Source organism: Schistocerca americana, chromosome X, assembly GCF_021461395.2.
Source record: "Schistocerca americana isolate TAMUIC-IGC-003095 chromosome X, iqSchAmer2.1, whole genome shotgun sequence".
NCBI classification, from domain to species: domain Eukaryota; kingdom Metazoa; phylum Arthropoda; class Insecta; order Orthoptera; family Acrididae; genus Schistocerca; species Schistocerca americana.
The window spans coordinates 445,386,236-445,409,841 of NC_060130.1; the positions used below are offsets into that span (position 1 = coordinate 445,386,236).

Sequence of the window (23,606 nt, forward strand, 5' to 3'; positions counted from 1 at the left end):
TGTGTGTGTGTGTGTGTGTGTGTGTGTGTGTGTGTGTGTGTGTGTGTGTGTGTGTGTGTGTGCGTGTGCGGGGAGGGGGGGGGGGGGGGGATAGCAGGGTAGGTGTGGAAAAGATGATGTCTGTCGGAGTGTGCAAGCATGTGGGAGAGACAGGATGGGGGCGTGCAAGTTTTGCCTATGGGAGCATGTAGGAATATGGCAGGGACAGGATGGTGGGCAGTAGTGTTGCCTATGGGAGTGTGCAAGGACATGGCGGGGACAGGATCACGATGATGGACTGCGGTGTTCCTGTGGGTGTGTGGAGTGACATGGCATGGGCAGGATAGTGGGCTGTAGTGTTGCCTCTGGAAGTGTGCAGGGATGTGGCAGGGGCAGGACTGTAGGCTGTTCTGTGCAATGTTGGGGCTGTACTGGAGGGGGGAGAAGCAGAGAAGGGAAAAGGACATGAAGGTGCACTGGAGAGGGGGCTGAGAGGCAGGTGGCACCAGGGTTTAGTGAAGACTGAGGACAAGTGGGTTTTAGGACTGACAGAAGTTGTAAGGAGAGTTCCCATTTGTAAAGTTCAGATATGTGGGTGTTAGTTGGAAGTATCTAGCTAGCATGGGCTGTGAAGAAGCTGTTTAAATTGAGCACACCATGTCAAGTGGCACGCTCAACAGCTGGATGGTCCAGCTGTTTTCTGGCCACTATTTAGCAGTGATCATTTGTGTGGACAGACTGTTTGTTCATGATCACGCCCAAATAGAGTGCCACACAGCGTTTGTAATAAAATTGGTAGACCACATGGCTGCTTTCACAGGTTTCCCTGCCTTTGCCGGGGTAGGGGTTTGTGTATGACAATACAGTGTACTACTGAAGGTAGTTGCTGTGCAAACATTCTGTGAATGAAACTTCAGTTATTACACATATTCATTTCCAGATGTCTGTTCACCTTTTGATACGTATGGGGAACTATTACCATATCTGAAAGAAGTCAAAAGTGTGAGTCCCAACCCAAATAACCCATTCATTTTCCTTGTGGTAAAAATAGTAAGTGTTTAGATTGATAAACTATTTTGTTTAAAAATACATTATTATTTATATGGTTTTTATTTGTTGCAGCTTTTTAAGCCAAAGGAGGACAAAGATGACTCGACAAAGCCTCATTCAGAACCTCCAAAGGCTTTGCTGACTGCCTGTAAACAGATTGTAGATTGTCTAATTGAAAATGTGTTAAGACTTGAAGAGACAAGTTTTGCTCCTGACAATGAAGGTCGTGGTTCATCTCAGCGGCTTGTTGCTTGCCTCACTACACTATACCTCTTTGCAAAAATACGCCCACAGCTTCTGATAGATCATGCAACAACATTGCAGCCTTATCTCAGCGTTAAGTGCCAGGTAAGAATAATGTGTGTGAAAATTTGGTTATTTATCAGAAGCTGCTTTTTGTGTGTGAACAGTAGTAAATACATTATCTAATAAATTTAGATACTGCCTTGGGTAAACAAAAATGACCATTTAACATACATTCAGAAAGTAAGTACCAATAGTGTATAGTACTGTGTTGTCATTTTATTAGAAGTACAAAATTAAATTTGATTACTTCACCACATAAACCTGACTATGTGAAGATGACTTTGTCTTATAGATTTCCTTGTGTTGATAAGCCTTGACATTTATCCTACATGCATTGCCAACCGGCTGTGCATTTGGTATTCTGTCAGTGGTCTGTATTTTCAGTGCTAAGCGCAGCATTTAAATTATCATAATCTATTCCACTCTGGGTATTTCTACCTAGACTGTCTTACATCCTTTGCAACACTGTGAAGTACATCTCTCTGTGGTGTGGGTTATTTGTGATGAGAGCTTGGGTAATTATCTAAGTGAGAAGTAGGGAGAGGCCAAAACATTTTTGCAGTATTTCATTTTATAGATTAAAAACAGCATCTCTCCCCTTCTGTGCTGCAAAACGGCCTCTGACTGTTCCTTTAAAATTTGGATGAGTCAGTAGGTCTTATTCAAGCTCATGCTTAAAATTTTTGCCTGATAAATTGCACACTGAATTCATGTTGTGCTGTTTTTAGACTTGGGGTATGCTGCAGTTATTCACAAGAAAATAAAACTCACTATAACTTGGGCACAGTGCACATGTGAAAAAGAAACTTGCCAGTGATGGTAATGGGACACTTTTCATATGTGTAGTTCCTCTATTCATTCATGAAACTCTCATTAGATTATGACACTTCATGCTACCATACTCTAGTGCTCTCCAGCAAGACATTTACAGCCTTATTCCTACAGCAGATAGAATTGCCAGTGACAGGGGGAAAAACATATCTAAAACACTAGCCAGACATTAGAAATAATGTCAAAGAATGGCACATGAAAGCGTAATAGAGATAAACTGAGATGGGGATCCGATAACAGTTTCAGTAACTCTGTTTTGATGTACACAGTGGAACGTGAAAATTGCGTGGAAGATGGTATGGATCCCTTAGTCTCTGCTAGTTGAGCCTTCTGGAAGCCCGTAAGAGCTGTACTTTTGTAGAAGACACACCCCCCCAAGTTTCATTGCTTAGGGCTAATGGTCATTTCAGGGCACAGCCTGAAGGCTATCTATGACCTGTTCAAAAAAACTTCAGTCAATATTAACAGTTCCAAAAACATTGACGTTCGCTATTTGTGTGTGAAATATTTTAAGTGCTTCAGATAATTGAAATTCTGTAACACATTACTGAGAAATAAATATATTGTAATATGTCTCACAGGGTGGCTCTTGTTTCAGAGCCTTTATCTATTAACCACACCCAAACTGAACTAACCTTAGCTATTGAATCAAATAATCTTGCTTTACTCACCTGAAAATATGAAATAAACTGCTTACTGAAGAAATTTGTTTAGATACAAATTTTTAAACAGTCGGCCACAATGTTACATTACCTAAGATTGTACCAGTCGTTGATTGCTCATTCTTGCTGTTGTGATCCAGTAAACACAGAACAGTTTTGTTAAAGTGTTAAGTCAAAATTTGAGACTTCTAGGCAAATCTGAAATAATTTATCAAATGAGTCCATAAGTTTATTCTTACTCATTCAGACAGACAGTGTGGATATATATTTCTATTGGCTTATGACTGAAGAAAATCATTTTAAGTTGTTCATTTTCATTATGCATTTAAAATTTATAACCAGGTAAGATGACCTTTTTTTGAATTATTCATATTTCTCATCTTTCTGATTAAGAGAGAAACTCTGTCGCCACACAAATTTTCTCTTTGTCATATTGCATAAGATTATCTACTTGCAGAACCTTCCACATTTGAATTATATACAGTATAAAATTGCCTTCTGTCATATCATTGTAAGATGTATTCTTTTTTCTGCCCATTAATCTGTATCTTTTGAAAGGCCAATTGTCTCTTTTTGCTGTTTGTTTTCTGAGTACATGATAATATCATTTGAATTTTATAAAAGACATAGCATAAATGTTTATCATATACTGTTATTTGGTATTACCATCATGTAATTGAAGAAAATATATATATTTTTAAATAAATTGATTAATTGTTCAATAATTGTCTGTGTATATGGACATTTTTCATTTCCAGACACAGGGAGACTATCAGATAATAAGCAGTGTGGCTCGCACATTAGAGTTAGTGGTTCCACTTATAGAACATCCAAGTGAAACATTCCTTGCTCAGCTGGAAGAAGATTCTGTAAAGCTTATACTTCAACATGACCGTGCTGTTGTTCAGTCATGCTTGTCATGTTTAGGTTCTGTTGTAAATAATGTCACCAGAAATTTCAAACTGATTCGTGACTGCTTCAATAAATATTATGGTAAGTGAATTAAATATTTACTGTAACATTTTGAAAGCCTTCTTTTTGTATGTTGTTGTGGCTTTGTTTTCAAAAAGTTCTTACTTCATTCAGGTAATGAATGTGTGCTTTAGTGTATGTCAGAATTTTGAGATTATTCGTATGCATGAGTTCTAGTTCTCATAAAAACTCAGATTTTTGTTAGATTAAAAAACCTAACGGGTATTTTTGAGTTCAATTAAATGATAATCGAGTGAACAGTTGTTTTCACCAACTCTGTACTTTTACGAGTCACATCACTATTGGAGTTATGTGATATTCACTTCCTCTGACCTGAGAACTGTTTCATTAACCCAGTTATAGGAGATGTACAATTAAATGTTCATCCTAATTTTTGTTCATTTGTTTTGCATGTACAAAGATCAAAGACATGATAAATACCAGAAAAAAATCTGACGACCAACATGAGATTAAAGTGGGGATCTAGGGGTTTTTAGTCTGGCATGTAGCCATCAAACCACTTTATAATATGGACATTTTAAGGGGAGGAAATAAATTTATCATTTATGTGGTGACCGAAATGTGCTATATTTGTAGTAAATAGATGTGTATACAATGAAAAACAGTTGCAATTAAAAGCATGCTTCTGTGCAGTCCACCTCAGAGACGCAAGAATAAAGAGGATAAGAAACCTACAAGGGGAAGTTAAAAAGCTACCGGATCATCCAACACTCAAGTTGTCTGATAAGTCTGTAGAGTATATGTCCTTGATGAAATGGGCCAAGATACCTACTGAAAGAAATGGATCAGTCTCTGCTTGAGCTTTCAAATGCTGTACAGTAACAGTCTTAGGTGTAACATTACAAATGCAATTTGCCACGTAGCTAATGCATCCATTTTACAATCTTCAGGTCAGCTTCCAAGACAACCAATTCCCAGATGGAATGAGGAATGCCACTTACCAACTCAGAACAGTTGTACACTTATGCACAGTTGTAAATGCTGACTGATCCCAAAGAAAACTTGAATAACTCTTACGGAGAGCAAGAAGAGATACTCAAGGTACCCTCCGCCACACACCGTCAGGTGGCTTGCGGAGTATGGATGTAGATGTAGAAGAGCTCATGGCAGGTGTTCTTAGTCTTGTTAACTATCTACTTACACGAAATATGGAAACAATCAAAAGGATTTGAAACTACCTGGGACCTTTGCCTTTTGCAGACCCAACTGAGTTATCCAAGCACAACTCACGACCCACCCTCACAGTTTTACTTCCACCAGTACCTCAAGTTTGGAAGACAGGAGTTCAGGTACTGGCAGAAATAAAGCTGTAAGGGTGGGTTGTGAGTCTTGCTTGGTTAACTGAGTCAGTAGAACACTTGCACACAAAAGGCAAAGGTCCCACATTTGAGTCCTGGTCCACTCCAAACATTTTTAATCTGCCAGGAAGTCTCAAATCGGCACCCACTGCAAGTATGTCTCCAAATGACTGGAGACATTGCTCGGACAATGGCAAAGCATTTTGCTAAGGCTAAGGCTAAGGTGAGAATTTAAGGAGATGGGACCTGGATAAACTGAAAGAACCAGAGGTTGTACAGACTTTCAAGGAGAGCGTAAGGGAACAATTGACAGGAATGGCGGAAAGAAATACAGAAGACGAATGGGTAGCTCTGAGGGATGTAGTAGTGAAGGCGGCAGAGGATCAAGTAGGTAAAAAGACGAGGGCTAGTAGAAATCCTTGGGTAACAGAAGAAATATTGAATTTAATTGATGAAAGGAGAAAATGTAAAAATGCAGTAAATGAAGCAGGCAAAAAGGAATACAAACATCTCAAAAATGAGATTGACAGGAAGTGCAAAATGGCTAAGCAGGCATGGCTAGAGGACAAATGTAAGGATGTAGAGGCTTATTTCACTAGGGTAAGATAGATACAGCCTACAGGAAAATTAAAGAGACCTTTGGAGAAAAGAGAGCCACTTGTATGAATATCAAGAGCTCAGGTGGAAACCCAGTTCTAAGTAAAGAAGAGAAAGCAGAAAGGTGGAAGGAGTATATAGAGGGTCTATACAAGGGTGATGTACTTGAGGACAATATTATGGAAATGGAAGAGGATGTAGATGAAGATGAAATGGGAGATACGATACTGCGTGAAGAGTTTGACAGAGCACTGAAAGACCTGAGTCGAAACAAGGCCCCGGGAGTAGACAACATTCCATTGGAACTACTGACGGCCTTGGGAGAGCCAGTCCTGACAAAACTCTACCATCTGGTGAGCAAGATGTACGAGACAGGCGAAATACCCTCAGACTTCAAGAAGAATATAATAATTCCAATCCCAAAGAAAGCAGGTGTTGACAGATGCGAAAATTACCTAACTATCAGTTCAATAAGTCATAGCTGCAAAATACTAATGCGAATTATTTACAGACGAATGGAAAAACTGGTAGAAGCCGACCTCGGGGCAGATCAGTTTGGATTCCGTAGAAATGTTGGAACACGTGAGGCAATACTGACCTTACGACTTATCTTAGAAGGAAGATTAAGGAAAGGCAAACCTACGTTTCTAGCATTTGTAGGCTTAGAGAAAGCTTTTGATAATGTTGACTGGAAAGCTCTCTTTCAAATTCTAAAGGTGGCAGGGGTAAAATACAGGGGGCGAAAGGCTATTTACAACTTGTACAGAAACCAGATGGTAGTTATAAGAGTCGAGGGGTATGAAAGGGAAGCAGTGGTTGGGAAGGGAGTGAGACAGGGTTGTAGCCTCTCCCCGATGTTATTCAATCTGTATATTTAGCAAGCAGTAAAGGAAACAAAAGAAAAGTTCAGAGTAGGTGTTAAAATCCATGGAGAAGAAATAAAAACGTTGAGGTTCGCCGATGACATTGTAATTCTGTCAGAGACAGCAAAGGACTTGGAAGAGCAGTTGAACGGAATGGACAGTGTCTTGAAAGGAGGACAGAAGATGAACATCAACAAAAGCAAAACGAGGATAATGGAATGTAGTCGAATTAAGTCGGGTGATGCTGATGGAATTAGATTAGGAAATGAGACACTTAAAATGTAGACTGGCAATGGCAAGGAAAGCGTTTCTGAAGAAGAGACATTTGTTAACATCAAGTATAGATGTAAGTGTCAGGAAGTCGTTTCTGAAAGTATTTGTATGGAGTGTAGCCATGTATGGAAGTGAAACATGGACAATAAATAGTTTGGACAGGAAGAGAATAGAAGCTTTTGAAATGGGGTGCTACAGAAGAATGTTGAAGATTAGGTGGGTAGATCATGTAACTAATGAGGTGGTATTGAATAGGATTGGGGAAAAGAGAAGTTTGTGGCACAACTTGACTAGAAGAAGGGATCGGTTGGTAGGACATGTCCTGAGGCATCAAGGGATCACAAATTTAGCATTGGAGGGCAGTGTGGAGGGTAAAAATCATAGAGGGAGACCAAGAGATGAATACACTAAGCAGATTCAGAAGGATGTAGGTTGCAGTAGGAACTGGGAGATGAAGGAGCTTGCACAGGATAGATCAGCATGGAGAGCTGCATCAAACCAGTCTCAGGACTGAAGACCACAACAACAACTGCCACCACAAATGTCGATGTGGCATCCTGTTTGCTCTTTGGAATTTTGAGACTCTACAATGCTAAGATATGTAACTGCTGCTTCTTCATGTAGGAGCTGCATTCTGCCCCATATGAGACACCATTACTGCATCCAGTCATGACTAAATAAATTGCAGTATGTTAAAGCACCATTGTGACAAAAAACTAGAACTTTTTAGGACAATATGACAGACAGGACAATTTTTCAACTCGTGGATGGAGGCTAGTTTGGTCTCTTAATCTTCTCAAATCAGGAAAAGTGTGTAAACAGCAGAAGTGTTGCATTCACTAGCTGAACCAGTGACTGGTCCTGTGGTAGCAACCAGGAAGCTCCTAACCCACTTTGAAATTGCCCCACAGCACTGTTACCAACTTGACCCTACTGGAGGCATCTAGGTCTTTCTTACACAGATAGCATTTTATTGGAACATTTTTTTCCCCCCACATAAAAATGCATATGAAACTACTTGTTGTTCCAGTATGCTGGGACATCTCCATTGATGGGACTTCTGTGGTCATCTGCCTGTATTCACACAGTCTTTTCTATCACAGTGGTTGTTCATATACCAAGTTGCTGAAGTTCCATGTGATGGATTTGAGCTGACAAATAACATTCCTCAAAGAAGAAATTTAATTGTAACAATCTTCGCCATTAATAGTTAAAAGTAAGAAATTCAGAACTGTAATTTTAGTTTGTGGATGGCTTTGCAATATTTAATTAATCCTCGAATTGGGCAACAATGACTTGCCAGTAGGAAGAGAGGGAGGAGTGGGACAAAGGCTTTCGCTTTAGAGCATAGATGCAAATGTGTGACACAATTCTAAATTTTGAACATTACTGTATGATGAGATTCTGAGCTTTAAATATGATTCACAGGTGCTGTAGCAACCACACTTGATGGACCTAAAGAAAAGATTCTTGACTGACATGTTTAACTGCTTATGCCACAACTCATGTGAAGCCAACTGGGCATGTTGTATAAAGCTTTTGTGTAATCTTAGCTAGATAGGAATGTGCAGGATAGGGCGCAGCAAGACCTATTTATCTGAAGACAATAGATGCAATCTATTATTAAAGGATTTGGTTGGCCTCCACTGCCTACAAAAGCTTCTCAATACCCAACCTCAACACCAAGGCTGGGGAGCCACCACTTGACATGTGACAGCAGCTCCTCAAGGGGGATGTCATGTGCATAGGCTCTTTGCTATTCCAGGATCAAAGACTATTAAACTATTTGCTTAGCTTGCCATAGAATTGATTTTAAGTTACCTGTGAACATTGGAGTTACTTGGTATCCACACGAAGCAGTTTGTGTGTTACAAACATTGACTTTAGCTTGGAGATGACTGCCTGTCTGGTTATTGATGACATCTAGAATTATTTTAGGTTTGCTATTCTGTGGCAGAAGACTTCTCTCCTAAATATGCTGTGAGCTTCAGGTTTCCATATAATTTTTAGTTAGTGTGACCAAAATCTACAGTATTCACAGATGTGTCAAAGGAAGAAGAGTATCTAGGCTGCTCTGTGGTTTTTCTTGACTATTTCCACAAGATTTGCTTACCAAATGAATTTTGGAGTATTTTATGTACAGTTACGCACAATCTCGTGAGCAATAGAGCAGCTGAATATATTTTGCGCTGAGAAATTAGTCGTCTGCTGCAACCCTCTGTGTGTGCTATTCAGTGCATATACTGGGCTATTACAAATGATTGAAGCGATTTCATAAATTCACTGTAGCTCCATTCATTGACATATGGTCATGACACACTACAGATACGTAGAAAAACTCATAAAGTTTTGTTCGGCTGAAGCCGCACTTCAGGTTTCTGTCGCCAGAGCGCTCGAGAGCGCAGTGAGACAAAATGGAGACAGGAGCCGAGAAAGCGTATATCGTGCTTGAAATGCACTCACATCAGTCAGTCATAACAGTGCAACGACACTTCAGGACGAAGTTCAACAAAGATCCACCAACTGCTAACGCCATTCGGCGATGGTATGCGCAGTTTAAAGCTTCTGGATGCCTCTGTAAGGGGAAATCAACGGGTCGGCCTGCAGTGAGCGAAGAAACGGTTGAACGCGTGCGGGCAAGTTTCACGCGTAGCCCGCGGAAGTCGACGAATAAAGCAAGCTGGGAGCTAAACGTACCACAGCCGACGGTTTGGAAAATCTTACAGAAAAGGCTAAAGCAGAAGCCTTACCGTTTACAATTGCTACAAGCCCTGACACCCGATGACAAAGTCAAACGCTTTGAATTTTCGGCGCGGTTGCAACAGCCCATGGAAGAGGATGCGTTCAGTGCGAAACTTGTTTTCAGTGATGAAGCAACATTTTTTCTTAATGGTGAAGTGAACAGACACAATGTGCGAATCTGGGCGGTAGAGAATCCTCATGCATTCGTGCAGCAAATTCGCAATTCACCTAAAGTTAACTTGTTTTGTGCAATCTCACGGTTTAAAGTTTACGGCCCCTTTTTCTTCTGCGAAAAAAACGTTACAGGACACGTGTATCTGGACATGCTGGAAAATTGGCTCATGCCACAACTGGAGACCGATGGCGCCGACTTCATCTTTCAACAGGATGGTGCTCCACCGCACTTCCATCATGATGTTCGGCATTTCTTAAACAGGAAATTGGAAAACCGATGGATCGGTCGTGGTGGAGATCGTGATCAGCAATTCATGTCCTGGCCTCCACGCTCTCCTGACTTAACCCCATGCGATTTCTTTCTGTGGGGCTATGTGAAAGATTCAGTGTTTAAACCTCCTCTACCAAGAAACGTTCCAGAACTGCGAGCTCGCATCAACGATGCTTTCGAACTCATTAATGGGGACATGCTGCGCCGAGTGTGAGAGGAACTTGATTATCGGCTTGATGTCTGCCAAATCACTAAAGGGGCACATATCGAACATTTGTGAATGCCTAAAAAAACTTTTTGAGTTTTTGTATGTGTGTGCAAAGCATTGTGAAAATATCTCAAATAATAAAGTTGTTGTAGAGCTGTGAAATCGCTTCAATCATTTGTAATAACCCTGTACATAGCTGATATGCAAGCCCAGGAAATGCAGGATTATGTTCTCCATCCACAAAGGTGGTGAAGGGTGTTGTCATTCTGCTGAGAAACAGTCCATGTGGGAATTGAGGGAAGTAGAGTAGTAGGCATCATCACAGCTGAAAGAGCATTTGCTATCAAGAATTAGCATCCAGTAATGCCTCTTCCCCACCCATTTGTGCAGTTGTATTCTCCCACTTTGCAGCCTGTAAAGAGATCCATCACCCCTTAAACAGATATATACATTACGTCCCAATCAGGTTGCATAGGGGGAAAATAGATTACCAAGTGCCTTGTCCACCAGGTCAATGACATTGTTTTTGCTGAGTAGAGAATGGAGCACATTTGTGTTGTTACTACGAGTAGGTAGTGGCCGAGTGTGTTCTTTTCCACCACGGGCTGGTCCCTCAGCAAATCAGTAAATTACTGCTAACTAGTGAGAAAAGTGCATTTATTACAATAAAAATGACTACCATTATACCGTGGTATCTTCGACTGAGCCGGGCAATAGATTGTAGTGTGGATTACATGGAATTAACCAGGAATATCCTGTGATAAAATGAAATGTTGTGTGGCTAGGACCTCCCGTCGGGTAGACCGTTCGCCTGGTGCAGGTCTTTCGATTTGACGCCACTTCGGCGACCTGCGCGTCGATGGGGATGAAATGATGATGATTAGGACAACACAACACCCAGTCCCTGAGCAGAGAAAATCTCCGACCCAGCTGGGAATCGAACCCGGGCCCTTTGGATTGACAGTCTGTCACGCTGACAGTGTATTTGAAAAGTAAGAATGATCATGTATGATTTTAGGTTTTGCTGGTGTAGGAAGATTTTTCTCAGAAGGTATTTCTTGGGTATTCAGGTGGGTGACATAGTGCAGAAGGTATGATATTTCAGCAAGCTGACTTTTTGTAATCTTCAAGCATTCCTGATGACTGAGTGTCTTTCGCCAACAGCCTCTAGCCAGACATGTCTGGGCACAGTGTGGTGCAGTGATGGGGGAAGTGCATCACTGGGGTTCAATCCAGTGTACTCATTCACACTACTGCCAGCACCGGACAAGAGTCCCTACTTGCGTGGTGACAATACATCCTCACCTTCTTCAGTTGCCGTGATGGAAGCGAATTCCCACGTAGATTACCCTGTGCTTTGACCATGATTAAGGCTGTGTTTCAGGCCTTGCAAGATTGAAAACCACTTTTTATTTATTAGTTTGTTGTGTAGTCAGATCTTTACAGCCTCTGTTAGATTACAATCTCGGAAGGTGTTGGGCATTGCAACAATTTTGTGCTGTCGTAATTCACGACATGTCTGTGGGAGATGCAGTGCTCTCGTCACTGTGGACTCTCTTGGCTGCTTGTTGTTTATGCTCAGCATATCAGTTGCTAAACTGACAATGCCTCTTGCAGTGCAGGTGAAATCTGATATCATGTGGTTCAGAATTCAGAAGAATTTTATTTATGCACACACAATTCATTTGTTTTTAACCTGTCATGTTAGTTACTTTTTAGCTGAGGTGACCTCCGTTGTTTTACATTTGTCTTCCAGGAATAAAAAGGGAAAGTGTTGTGCAGTAGCAAACAGTCGAATGGTGTGAATATGTGCTGATCTTGTCTTAGTTTGGTTTGGGCTGTTCCTGACCATCCCATAACTTTTTTGTGACAATGAGTCAGAGTATGACAAGAATACACAGAGTGTCTGCTGTTTAGAAACTGTCCACATACGTGCTTGTGTGTTTCTAAGCCATGTAACAACATAATGAAAGATCTTTTTATGCACCTCCTGCCCACAGCTAAAATGTACATTATGTAATTGCCCTCAAATTACAGTTGTATTGCATTGTAATTTGGTTGGTATTGAAAAAGATTTAATTGTAATCCATATCTACATCTATGCTCAGCAAGCTTGTGTGTGGTGTGTACTACTAGGTTTATAGTCTACTGGTATCACTTCATCGCCTTTCTGTTCAGTCTGCAATAATGTGTGGGTATAACGATGTAAGTAATGTTCTTTTAACTTGTCTTCCAACATAAGCTCTTTGAATTGTAAGAGAAAGCCTCTCTGTGATGCACAATGTCATCTCACTATCATCATCATCTACTGGAGATTGTTGAGAAATTCTGTGATGTCCACACACTGAGTTAATTAACATACGACTTTCCTGGAAATTATTCCTTGAATTTTCTGTATCTTCCATTAGTCCAGTATATACTCTTTGGTATGAGTATTCCTTTTTCCTTTCCTTTCCTCCCCCCCCCCCCCCCCCCCCTCCTCCTCCTTTTTGTCCTTCAGATAGTTATTTAAACACTCCTCTCCTACTTCTTAGAAATTTAAGACCTCACGTACTTCAAAAATGAGACCTGAGTACATATTCACATTTTGGAAGATAACGATTAAAGGTATGATGAACTGGTTTACGTCTACATCTGTTTACTCTGTAAACCACTGTGAAGTTCATGACAGATGGTATTTCCACTGTACCATGTGTTAGGGTTTGTTCTCATTCCATATGTGTAGGGGCTGCAGGACTAATAACTTCCTAATTGCCCTGTACACATTGTAATTAGTGTAACCTGGTCTTCGCTGTTTCTATGAGAGCATTACTTCTGGAGCTGTCATATTTCCTCAATTCCTTGATTAATACTGGTTACTGAAGCATTGTAAGTAGGCTTTTGCAGGATAGTTGACACCTGTCTTCAGGCATCTGCCAATTCAGGGTTTTCACTAAGTCTGTGATGCTCTCCTGTGTATCAGACTAACCTGTGATCATTTTTGTTGTCCTTCTTTGTAGAAATTCAGTATCTCCTGTTACCCCAGTCTGGTGTGGGTCCCACACACTTGAGCAATAGTCAAGGATGGTTCACAGAAGTGTCTTGTAAATAGTCTTCTGTGTGTAGACTGACTGGATTTTCCCAGTGTTGTACAATTGAACTGAAAAACTGCTACCTGCTTTACCTACAACTGAACATATGTGACCAATTTCATATCACCACAAATGGGTATACTCAGGTACTTATCTGAGTTGACTGATTCCCATTGTCTGGCAAATTATTAACATTCAGCATGAACAGCAAGGGTCACAACAAACTTCCATGGGCCACGCCTGATGTTTCATCTACTTCTGTCTATGACTCTCCACTGAAGATAACATGTTGTATTCTTCATCATAAGAAATGCTCAATCCAGTCATAAATTTCATTTGAGACCCCAGATGATGATAATTTCATTAATAAGCATTGGTGTGGTATTGCGTAAAATGATTCTTCAAGGCCAAGAAATACTGTGTTATCCTGATTACCTTGATCCAAACCATTCCAGGATGTCATACGAGAGAAGTAAGAGTTGTGTTTCTCATGACCACCATTTTCAAAATCCATCCTGGTTGACATGGGTGTTTCTGTACCCACTTTCAATTTTAATTTCTGTGTCCTCCATGACTGTCTGAACACTAATTGTGGTGCTACTGAGAGCATTTACATAGGACAAGAATTTCTCTCTCTCTCTCTCTCTCTCTCTTTTTTTTTTTTTTTTTTTTTTTTTTTTTTTTTTTTTTTTTTTTTTTTTTTTTTTAGAGGTATTCCAGTAAGATCCTGATACGATAGTCTTTTGAAGTTTCATACTTCCTTTCAGTGTTGCAATGCTTAATTTTCTGTTGAAAGATTTGGGAAATATATTGCCACCTCTGCTGTTACTCCTCTAATTTGTGTTCTAGGGTCACACAGTGTTACTTGCCACCTTCATCAGTAACAATGAAAGTGATCAGGATCTTTCTGGATTAATATTATGGACATATGGAGTGCACAAATTCCCCTCCATAAATTGTAATTTAGTTTGCCCATACTTCCCCTAAATCACATATGACAAATGAGGTATTTGTTTCCCTCCCAGTCCGTCATCTAAACTAATGCTTTGTGTTTTATGGCCTTTCTGCCAGTGAGATGTGACAGCTAATCTTCCTAAATAATGTATTCTTTTAGCAGATTTGTTCTAATTGATTTTGAGCTCAATAGAGAATGCTATGAAATTCTTTGCATGTTGGTCATTTGAGATTTAGAGCAGTTTCTTTCATATGCCTTCGTGTCATGTGAATAAGGCCTATAATGTTTGTGTCTTTTATACAGTATCCCTCTTTCACAGAGCATTTAAAATATTAGTTATTCCCGTATTCAGAAGGGTAAAAAATCTGTCAGACATTTTGTTGTATTTTCATTCAACTCTACCATTGAATGATTTTCCATTTCTTTTAATAGGCTGATTCAGTAATGCAAGCTCTTTGTGTCACAGCAAAACAAGGTTTTACTTTTCATTTGTAGCAGTTCTTGGTCTATTTAGTCCAGTAACAGGATACTTTTTGCTTACCAAAGATGAGGCAATAGATTGTATTTTCTAATCTTGTAGATATAGTTGAGAGTATGGTGGATCCAAGTTTTTAATCTTCCAATTCCTTGGGACAACTTTTTGTGGCAGAAAAAACAATAAATTTTGACTTTCCCCCCCAAATTTACTGTCACAAAATGAAGGGGCATTAAATTTGGTATCAAATGACCTACTTAAGTGTCAAAATTGGTACAGTCTTTTCGTTCCAGTCAGTTGTCAAAGTTGGACTATTTTTACCAACTTGGCTAAAAAGTTGTCTCCAACACACATAACTCATAAACAGGTACTCCAAATAAAAAATATCGAGTTATCAAAGTTGTAGAGTGTGAAATTTCATGTTAGAAAAGCACCTAGTTTTTCAGTTTTAGGTACTATTAAGTGTTCACACACCTGAAAGCCAAAGTAATTCGATTTTTAAGTCAAAGTTATCCAATGAAATAAAATTTCCAGTGGGAAGATGGCTCTCTAATTAGTGCACATGTGTTTTGTATGTATATCTCTTTTAATTTTCTTCATTCATGTGTGTTTTTATTCATATTTTATCCATGCCTTTCTTGGTAAGAATGGGTCACTAAAATGAAAACAAAGTACATAGTAATGCCCAACACGTATTTATGTGTGAGTAATATAAAAATTTTTACAAATGAACAACTAAAAGGGCATGACAATATTAAAAAACACAATTTAAATATCAGAGATTCCCCTTTTATCAAATTGCAATCCCATCGAGGTTGTTTGGGAGACTGTGGCAGATCCTGGTTCAGCAACCAATCTTCTGGATCCATTGTGGCACCTTCACCAACTTCCTCATCCTGTAACATACCTTCGATCTCTTCCTCATCACTGTCTAGCTCAATTTCTGGGGCGTTCTCACAAGATAAGCCACAACAGTGTTTGCATCGAGTAGCAGTTCAGTCCAGATTTGTGGCATCCACATAATGCTATGTATTCTGTTTATCATGCACAGGGAACCATCTTCAGTAGCGTGTGCGGTACGACATCTTTCGTAATCTTCACAGGAAACAAGCTTCATAAGTTTTTCTTCTATCCCCACTGGCATGGATCAGTTTTCTTCCCCAGCCAAGACTGCACTTGATGGTAGGATAGCAGTGAGTGCCACCTTGCTGCATCCGATGTTGGCAATAACATTTCAAGTTTGAAAGATTTTCTTGGGGCAGACTTCACAAAAAGCTTGTACCTGAGCTCATCCAAATGTGCAGCTGGGATTCCCATATAATGCTAATATCAGCTGTTCCTCTGCCTGCATTATTACATCTTTAGAGACTGAGGGTTTAACAAATTCAGGGTTTAACTAATTCAGCAGGTTGCACTTCGAGGTGTAGCTGTTGCTCCGTAAGGTTTAGTAATTTCACTTTTCCTTGTCCCAGAAAGAAGGATGTGGTATCATATCCTATGAAGGCATGGTTAAAAAAATTACTAGAGTATCACACTCCTGCTGTTTTCCATCTTCCCTGTTTAAGAAAGTACAAGGTGTTGAAATTATTTCCTCAACCTGTTAGGAGAAAAGCACATCAGTGTCCTTGGTTAAGATTGTCAGACTGTCAGACTCAGAAGCCTGAATAATAGTGTTTCCACAATCAATGAATCTGCATCTTCTGCTGCACTTGAATACCTCCATTCTCAGATTCCCACATGAGCATAAAAATCAAGCAGTTCTTGTTGCTTTTATGTTGTGAGAAACTTCTCCTGTGCGACTGCAACATTTGTACCTTCATCAAAAATTCTATCTGATGAAGAACCTGGTGTTTTTAAATGAAGAGGTCTTTCATTCCCCATTGGAAAGCATCACTTGGGTAATCACCGAATATAACTATGATTCTCAAATATGCTGCGTTTTTCATATAAATGGCTCCAAACTTTTCTTTCTTATGCCAAACAACCTTATGGAGTAGGTGACCACCATATACCACAAAGCTTTTTATTTTGGGTATTTCATTCTGTTGGAGAGATGTGAATGCATCACAGAGAAGTGATTTTGTACCCTTACTGAGACTGTCTTCTGTGAACAATGACATGGGGTATGGGGAAAGTTCAAATGAGAAACAAAACTTAGTCTTTATCAGACTGATTGATAACAATCAATCTGTGAAACAGTGTTAATGCGTTTATGGTACGAACCCTCTTTTTCCCTATCTTTAGAGCCATAGTGCAGGATGCACATGTTATAACAAATGTTCCAATACTTTGCAAGCCCAGTCACCACCTCGCCTTTCAGCTACCCCCAATAACAGTATCTCTTAATTCAAGTTTCATCATTTTATGAACAACATTTCACTTTGCATAGGGAAGTCTACAAAGTTTCTCCTAATTACCATCAATCTCCTCACCACAATAAAAGCAGTGTTTATTAAAATCAAATGCCTTCGTGTATGGTCGAAGATTCAACATTGATGGTGCAGGGCCTTTTGTCAAAGGTGATCTATTAAGTTTTGAGTTATTGTACTACTTCTGACATGCACTGTGCACTTAAACTTCAGCCAGACCAGTTAATAACTTATGATGTGCCCACCTCCATATGATCTGGAGCACTCATTTTAAATGCACAGACTGTACAATGAAAGTAAATTCAAATTAGGAAACAAAGATTTTTCAAGGCACGAGGAGTTAAAACATGTCTGTTGCACAACACAGGAAGACTGGGTATGGCTAGCAATGGAAACAGTAAAAAGGAATGGAGGGGCCTTGGCTGTTTACTGCATGCCATTCAAGGTAGATCTTTAGCTACCCCTACACCTGAAGGTGGGACAGATTTAAGTCTTCCTATTGGAAATTTCATTTTTATTCAAGAGCTTTGACTAAAAAAAGGAACTATTTTGGATTTCAGGTGTATGAATGCTTAATAGTGCCTAAAAATGAAAAACTAGATGCTTTTGTAACAAGACATTCCATGCCCTGCAACTCTGATACGTAATTTTTCATCTGGAGTAGCTGTTTTTGTGTTGCAGGCATTGGGAGCTGACTTCTTAGCTAAGCTGATAAAAGTAACGAACTTTGACAACTGATTTTGGCCAAACGGTGCACCGATTTTGACATTTTAAGTAGGTCATTTGCTGCAAAATTTAATACTCTTTCATTTTGAGATGGGTAATATTTTCGTTAGGATACAAAATATCCAAGTTATAGGTGAAGATCTGAAAAAAGTGCCAAAATTTCTTGGTTTTTTGGCCACAAAAATTGTCCCAAGGGTTTTGAAGGTCAAAAACTTGGATTCTACATACTTTCAAGTATATACATAAGATAAAAGAATAAAATCTCCTACCTCATTTCTTGCAAGCAAAGGACCTTTGTTGTGACACCATTATTGGACTAATTATAGCAGTTTATCTAGTATAACAATCAATTGTGTTGTGTTGTAAAATTTGCTAATGCCAGAGATATTTAAATTCAGCCTGTAAAGCACCAAGTGCTAGCTGTCACAAAAACTGCCTTTTCCTTCAGGTCATAACAATATTTCGCATATTGGACTTAGTTTTTGTTATAATATTTAGTCAGATTTTTGTGTTAACATCATCTACATGTTAAAGCATAGGTCATGGGTGATAAAAAAAAATGCACATTATGTAGTCAGCTGGCTCACCCTGTTCATGCTGTGCTGGGGTTGTAAAAGGCATACCAAAGTAAATAAAAAAGGTGATAGGACCACTGGTCCTGGTTTCCTGTATACATAAATGATGATGCAGGCAGGGTGAACAGCAATCAGCAGCTGTCTGCTGCTGATTCCGCCCTGCACCCTATGGTGCTTGTAGAGTGTGTATGTAGACGGAGATATAGAAATAGAAAAAGTATTCTGCCCCTGGCAACAAGCGTGACCACAACTTCCTTCATTTTAACTCTCTCTCTCTCTCTCTCTCTCTCTCTCTCTCTCTCTCTCTCTCTCTCTCTCTCTCCCCCTCCCCCCACATTGACCAGAGCTCTGAACGCAATGCATTGGGCAACAACACTAAATGGCAACTCTCGATTTTATGAAAGAGGCTGAGGCCACAGATCCATGAATGAGATGAAAATAACAGTTTCGTATTAATTTTACTCCTGAAATATTGCTGAAAGAAACTGGTTATTACTGTTCCAACATGAACCTACAACAGGGACAGAGTTAATCAAATGAAAGGTAATGGGCACAGATAAGTCTGTGTTTCAGAGTCATGCAGGTCACAGTTCTGTGTAGTCAGAAAGTTCACTTACTTGCATTATCTTCACTGATTTTGGAGAGATGATTCCAGGCAGCTCCCTACTTACTTGGTATAGTTCGCTGCTAGATTTTCTGCCAGGAGATTTGCAATGATGTCGGAATCAGTAATTTATAATGACTTTGGAAGATAATACGAGGGGGTGCCCAATAAGTAAAGCATCAATTTTTTTTCTGAAAGCAGGTGGGTTTTATTCAGGCCATATACTGCTTACTATGGAGTGCATCCTTCATTGGGTCATACAGATGGAAGTCGGAAGGTGCAAGATCCGCGCTGTTGGGTGGATGAGAAAGAACAATCCAGTGAAGTTTTGTGGGCTCCTCTTGGGTGCACAAACTTGTGTGAGGCCTTGTGTTGTCATAGAGAAGGAGAAGTTCATTTGTATTTTTGTGGCGATGAACATGCTGAAGTTGTTTCTTCAATTTCCTGAGAGTAGCACAATGTACAGCAGAGTTGACAATTGCATGATGTGGGAGGTCATCAAATAGAATAACCCCTTCAGAGCCCCAGAAGACTGTCACCATGACTTTACCAGCTGAGGGTGCAGCTTTGAACATTTTCTTTGGAGGAGAGTTGGTTTGGTGCCACTCCATGGTTTGCTGGTCTGTATCCAGTTCGAAGTGATGAGCACATGTTTCATCATCTGTGATGATATTGACAAAAAATTGTCATAACGAGCCTCATAATGGACAAACAATTCTGCACGCATGGTTGTTCTTTGCTCTTTATGGTCTTTTGTTGCGCAGTGAGGAACCCAGTGGACACAACCTTTGTGTACCCCCAACTGGTGGATGAGTGTGTCAGCACTAGCAACAGAGATGTCCAGTTGTGCACTAAGAAGTTTGAATGTGCTCTATTGATCATCTCAAATGAGTGTGTCAGGACAGTCCGACATTGTAGGAGTCATAGCTGTGTGCAGCCGGCTGGCACATGGGAGATCACACAGGTTTGCGCGACCTTGTTGTGTTGATGACAGACGCCTCTCCCAATGACTTGCCATACTTTTGTTTGCTGCCAGGTCTCTGTAGACATACTGCAAGCACCTATGAATATCTGTGATGTTATGGTTTGAACACACCTCTGTTACAGATGCAATTTTGAAGGCTGTCTATAGCGCTGCCCTCTATCAGAACTTCATGAAACTCCAGGGGCTGAAGCAGGAATATTTCATGACAACAAATGCTGCATTTTTCCAACCAAAATTGGATGAGAAAAAAAAAGTGTTTCATTACTTGTTGAACGTCCATTGCAAATCACTGCTTCAAATACCTTTACTGAATGATTTATTATCAGTAAAGATGGAAGCTTGTGTAAATTTAGTTCTGAACCATTGCTACAACAGCAAGATCAGATTCTAAATGTTCTCCCAGCATGTCTTTGAAGCTACAAAAGTCCTTTCACGAGATGGTGGTGGTCCCTTCCTTTGTGTGGCACAGCAAATAGCAACTATGTTTACTTTCAAAATTAATACCCATCTAATTTGTAAGACTAATATGCATCTAATCCATGTGGCCTGGGCATTACAAACTGAATTAATACATAATTCATGGTGAGGTCTCAAAAACAGCAATGGATGCATCTCATATGATGGTAACTGATATGATGGACCGATCACAGTTCTCTGGTTTGGAGCCGAGTGGAAGGCTTAAACCAGAGGCTCAGACGATTCTGCGGAGATCTGGGGTGCAAATTTCTCAACCTCTGCTATCAGGTGGAGAAATGTAGGGTCCCCCTGAATAGGTCAGGTGTGCACTACATGCAGGAAGCGGCTACAAGGGTAGCGGAGTACGTGTGGAGTGCACATGTGGGTTTTTTAGGTTAGAGAATTCCCTCCCTAGGCCCGACAAGACGCCTCCTGAGATGCGGAAAGGTAGGAGTAGGCAAAATGCAACAGGGAATAACAATATTAATGTGCTAATAGTAAACTGCAGGAGCGTCTATAGAAAGGTCCCAGAACTGCTCTCATTAATAAACGGTTACAATGTCCACATAGTATTAGGGACAGAAAGTTGGCTGAAACCAGATATAAACAATAATGAGATTCTAAACTCAGATTGGAATGTATACTGTGGAGACAGGCTGGGCAGTGAAGGGGGATACGTGTTTATAGCAATAAGAAGTGCAATAGTATCGAAGGAAATTGACGGAGATCCGAAATGTGAAATAATTTGGGTGAAGGTCACGGTTAAAGCAGGCTCAGACGTGGTAATTGGATGTCTCTATAGGCCCCCTGGCTCAGCAGCTATTGTGGCTGAGCACCTGAAGGATAATTTGGAAAATATTTTGGGTAGATTTCCCCACCATGTTATAGTTCTGGGTGGAGATTTTAATTTGCCGGATATAGACTGGGAGACTCAAACGTTTATAACGGGTGGCAGGGACAAAGAATCCAGTGAAATTTTTTTAAGTGCTTTATCTGAAAACTACCTTGAGTAGTTAAACAGAGAACAAACACGTGGCGATAACATATTAGACCTTCTGGTGACAAACAGACCCGAACTATTTGAAACAGTTAACACAGAACAGGGAATCAGCGATCATAAAGCGGTTACTGCATCAATGATTTCAGCTGTAAATAGAAATATTAAAAAAGGTAGGAAGATTTTTCTGTTTGGCAAAAGTGACAAAAAAGCAGATTTCATAGTACCTGACAGCTCAACACAAAAGTTTTGTCTCAAGTACAGATAGTGTTGAGGATCAGTGGACAAAGTTCAAAACCATCGTACAATATGCGTTAGATGAGTATGTGCCAAGCAAGATGGTAAGGGATGGAAAAGAGCCACCGTGTACAACAACTGAGTTAGAAAACTGCTGCGGAAGCAAAGGGAACTTCATAGCAAACATAAACATAGCCAAAGCCTTGCAGACAAACAAAAATTACGTGAAGCGAAATGTAGTGTGAGGAGGGCTATGCGAGAGGCGTTCAGTGAATTCGAAAGTAAAGTTCTGTGTACTGACTTTGCAGAAAATCCTAAGAAAATTTGGTCTTATGTCAAAGCGGTAGGCGGATCAAAACAAAATGTCCAGACACTCTGTGACCAAAATGCTACTGAAACAGAGGATGACAGACTAAAGGCCGAAATACTAAATGTCTTTTTCCAAAGCTGTTTCACAGAGGAAGACTGCACTGTAGTTCCTTCTCTAGAGTGTCGCACAGATGACAAAATGGTAGACATCGATATAGACGACAGAGGGATAGAAATACAATTAAAATCACTCAAAAGAGGAAAGGCTGCTGGACCTGATGGGATACCAGTTCGATTTTACACAGAGTACGCGAAGGAACTTGCCCCCCGTCTTGCAGCGGTGTACCGTAGGTCTCTAGAAGAGCGTAGCATTCCAAAGGATTGGAAAAGGGCACAGATCATCCCTGTTTTCAAGAAGGGACATCAAACAGATGTGCAGAACTATAGACCTATATCTCTAACGTCGATCAGTTGTAGAATTTTGGAACACACATTATGTTCGAGTATGATGACTTTTCTGGAGACTAGAAATCTAATCTGTAGGAATCGGCATGGGTTTCGAAAAAGACGATCATGTGAAACCCAGCTCGCGCTATTCGTCCATGAGACTCAGAGGGCCATAGACACGGGTTCCCATTTGGATGCCGTGTTTCTTGACTTCTGCAAGGCGTCCGATACAGTTCCCCACAGTCTTTTAATGAACAAAGTAAGAGCATATGGACTATCACACCAATTGTGTGATTGGATTGAAGAGTTGCTAGATAACAGAACGCAGCATGCCATTCTCAATGGAGAGAAGTCTTCCGAAGTAAGAGTGATTTCAGGTGTGCCGCAGGGGAGTGTCATATGACCGTTGCTATTCACAATATACATAAATGACCTTGCGGATGACATCGCAAGTTCACTGAGGCTTTTTGTGGATGATGCTGTGGTATATCGAGAGGTTGTAACAATGGAAAATTGTACTGAAATTCAGGAGGATCTGCAGCGAATTGACGCATGGTGCAGGGAATGACAATTGAATCTGAATGTAGACAAGTGTAATGTGCTGCGAATACATAGAAAGAAAGATCCCATATCATTTAGCTACAATGTAGCAGGTCAGCAACTGGAAGCAGTTAATTCCATAAATTATCTGGGAGTATGCATTAGGAGTGATTTAAAATGGGATGATCATATAAAGTTGATCGTCGGTAAAGCAGATGCCAGACTGAGATTCATTGGAAGAATCCTAAGGAAATGCAATCTGAAAACAAAGGAAGTAGGATACAGTATTCTTGTTCACCCACTGCTTGAATACTGCTCAGCAATGTGGGATCCGTACCAGATAGGGTTGATGGAAGAGATAGAGAAGATGCAACGGAGAGCAGTGCGCTTCGTTACAGGATCATTTGGTAATTGCGAAAGCCTTACGGAGCTGATAGATAAACTCCAGTGGAAGACTCTGCAGGAGAGAGACTCAGTAGCTCGGTACGGGCTTTTGTTGAAGTTTCGAGAAGATACCTTCACCCAGGAGTCGAAAAGACCATGAGGATAAAATCAGAGAGATTAGAGCCCACACAGAGGCATACCGACAATCCTTCTTTCCACGAACAATACG

At 40.2% G+C, this 23,606-nt stretch overlaps 1 protein-coding gene across 1 annotated transcript in view; it reads left to right on the plus strand.

Moving 5' to 3' along the window:
- LOC124556430 (nipped-B-like protein) overlaps window positions 1-23,606 on the plus strand; it is a 395,074-nt gene that overhangs the window by 341,921 nt on the left and 29,547 nt on the right. Inside the window, exons 23-24 of the mRNA XM_047130386.1 lie at window positions 1,102-1,377; window positions 3,587-3,821. Of these exons, the coding sequence (XP_046986342.1) occupies window positions 1,102-1,377; window positions 3,587-3,821 (511 nt within the window). The remainder of the gene's footprint in view (window positions 1-1,101; window positions 1,378-3,586; window positions 3,822-23,606) is intronic.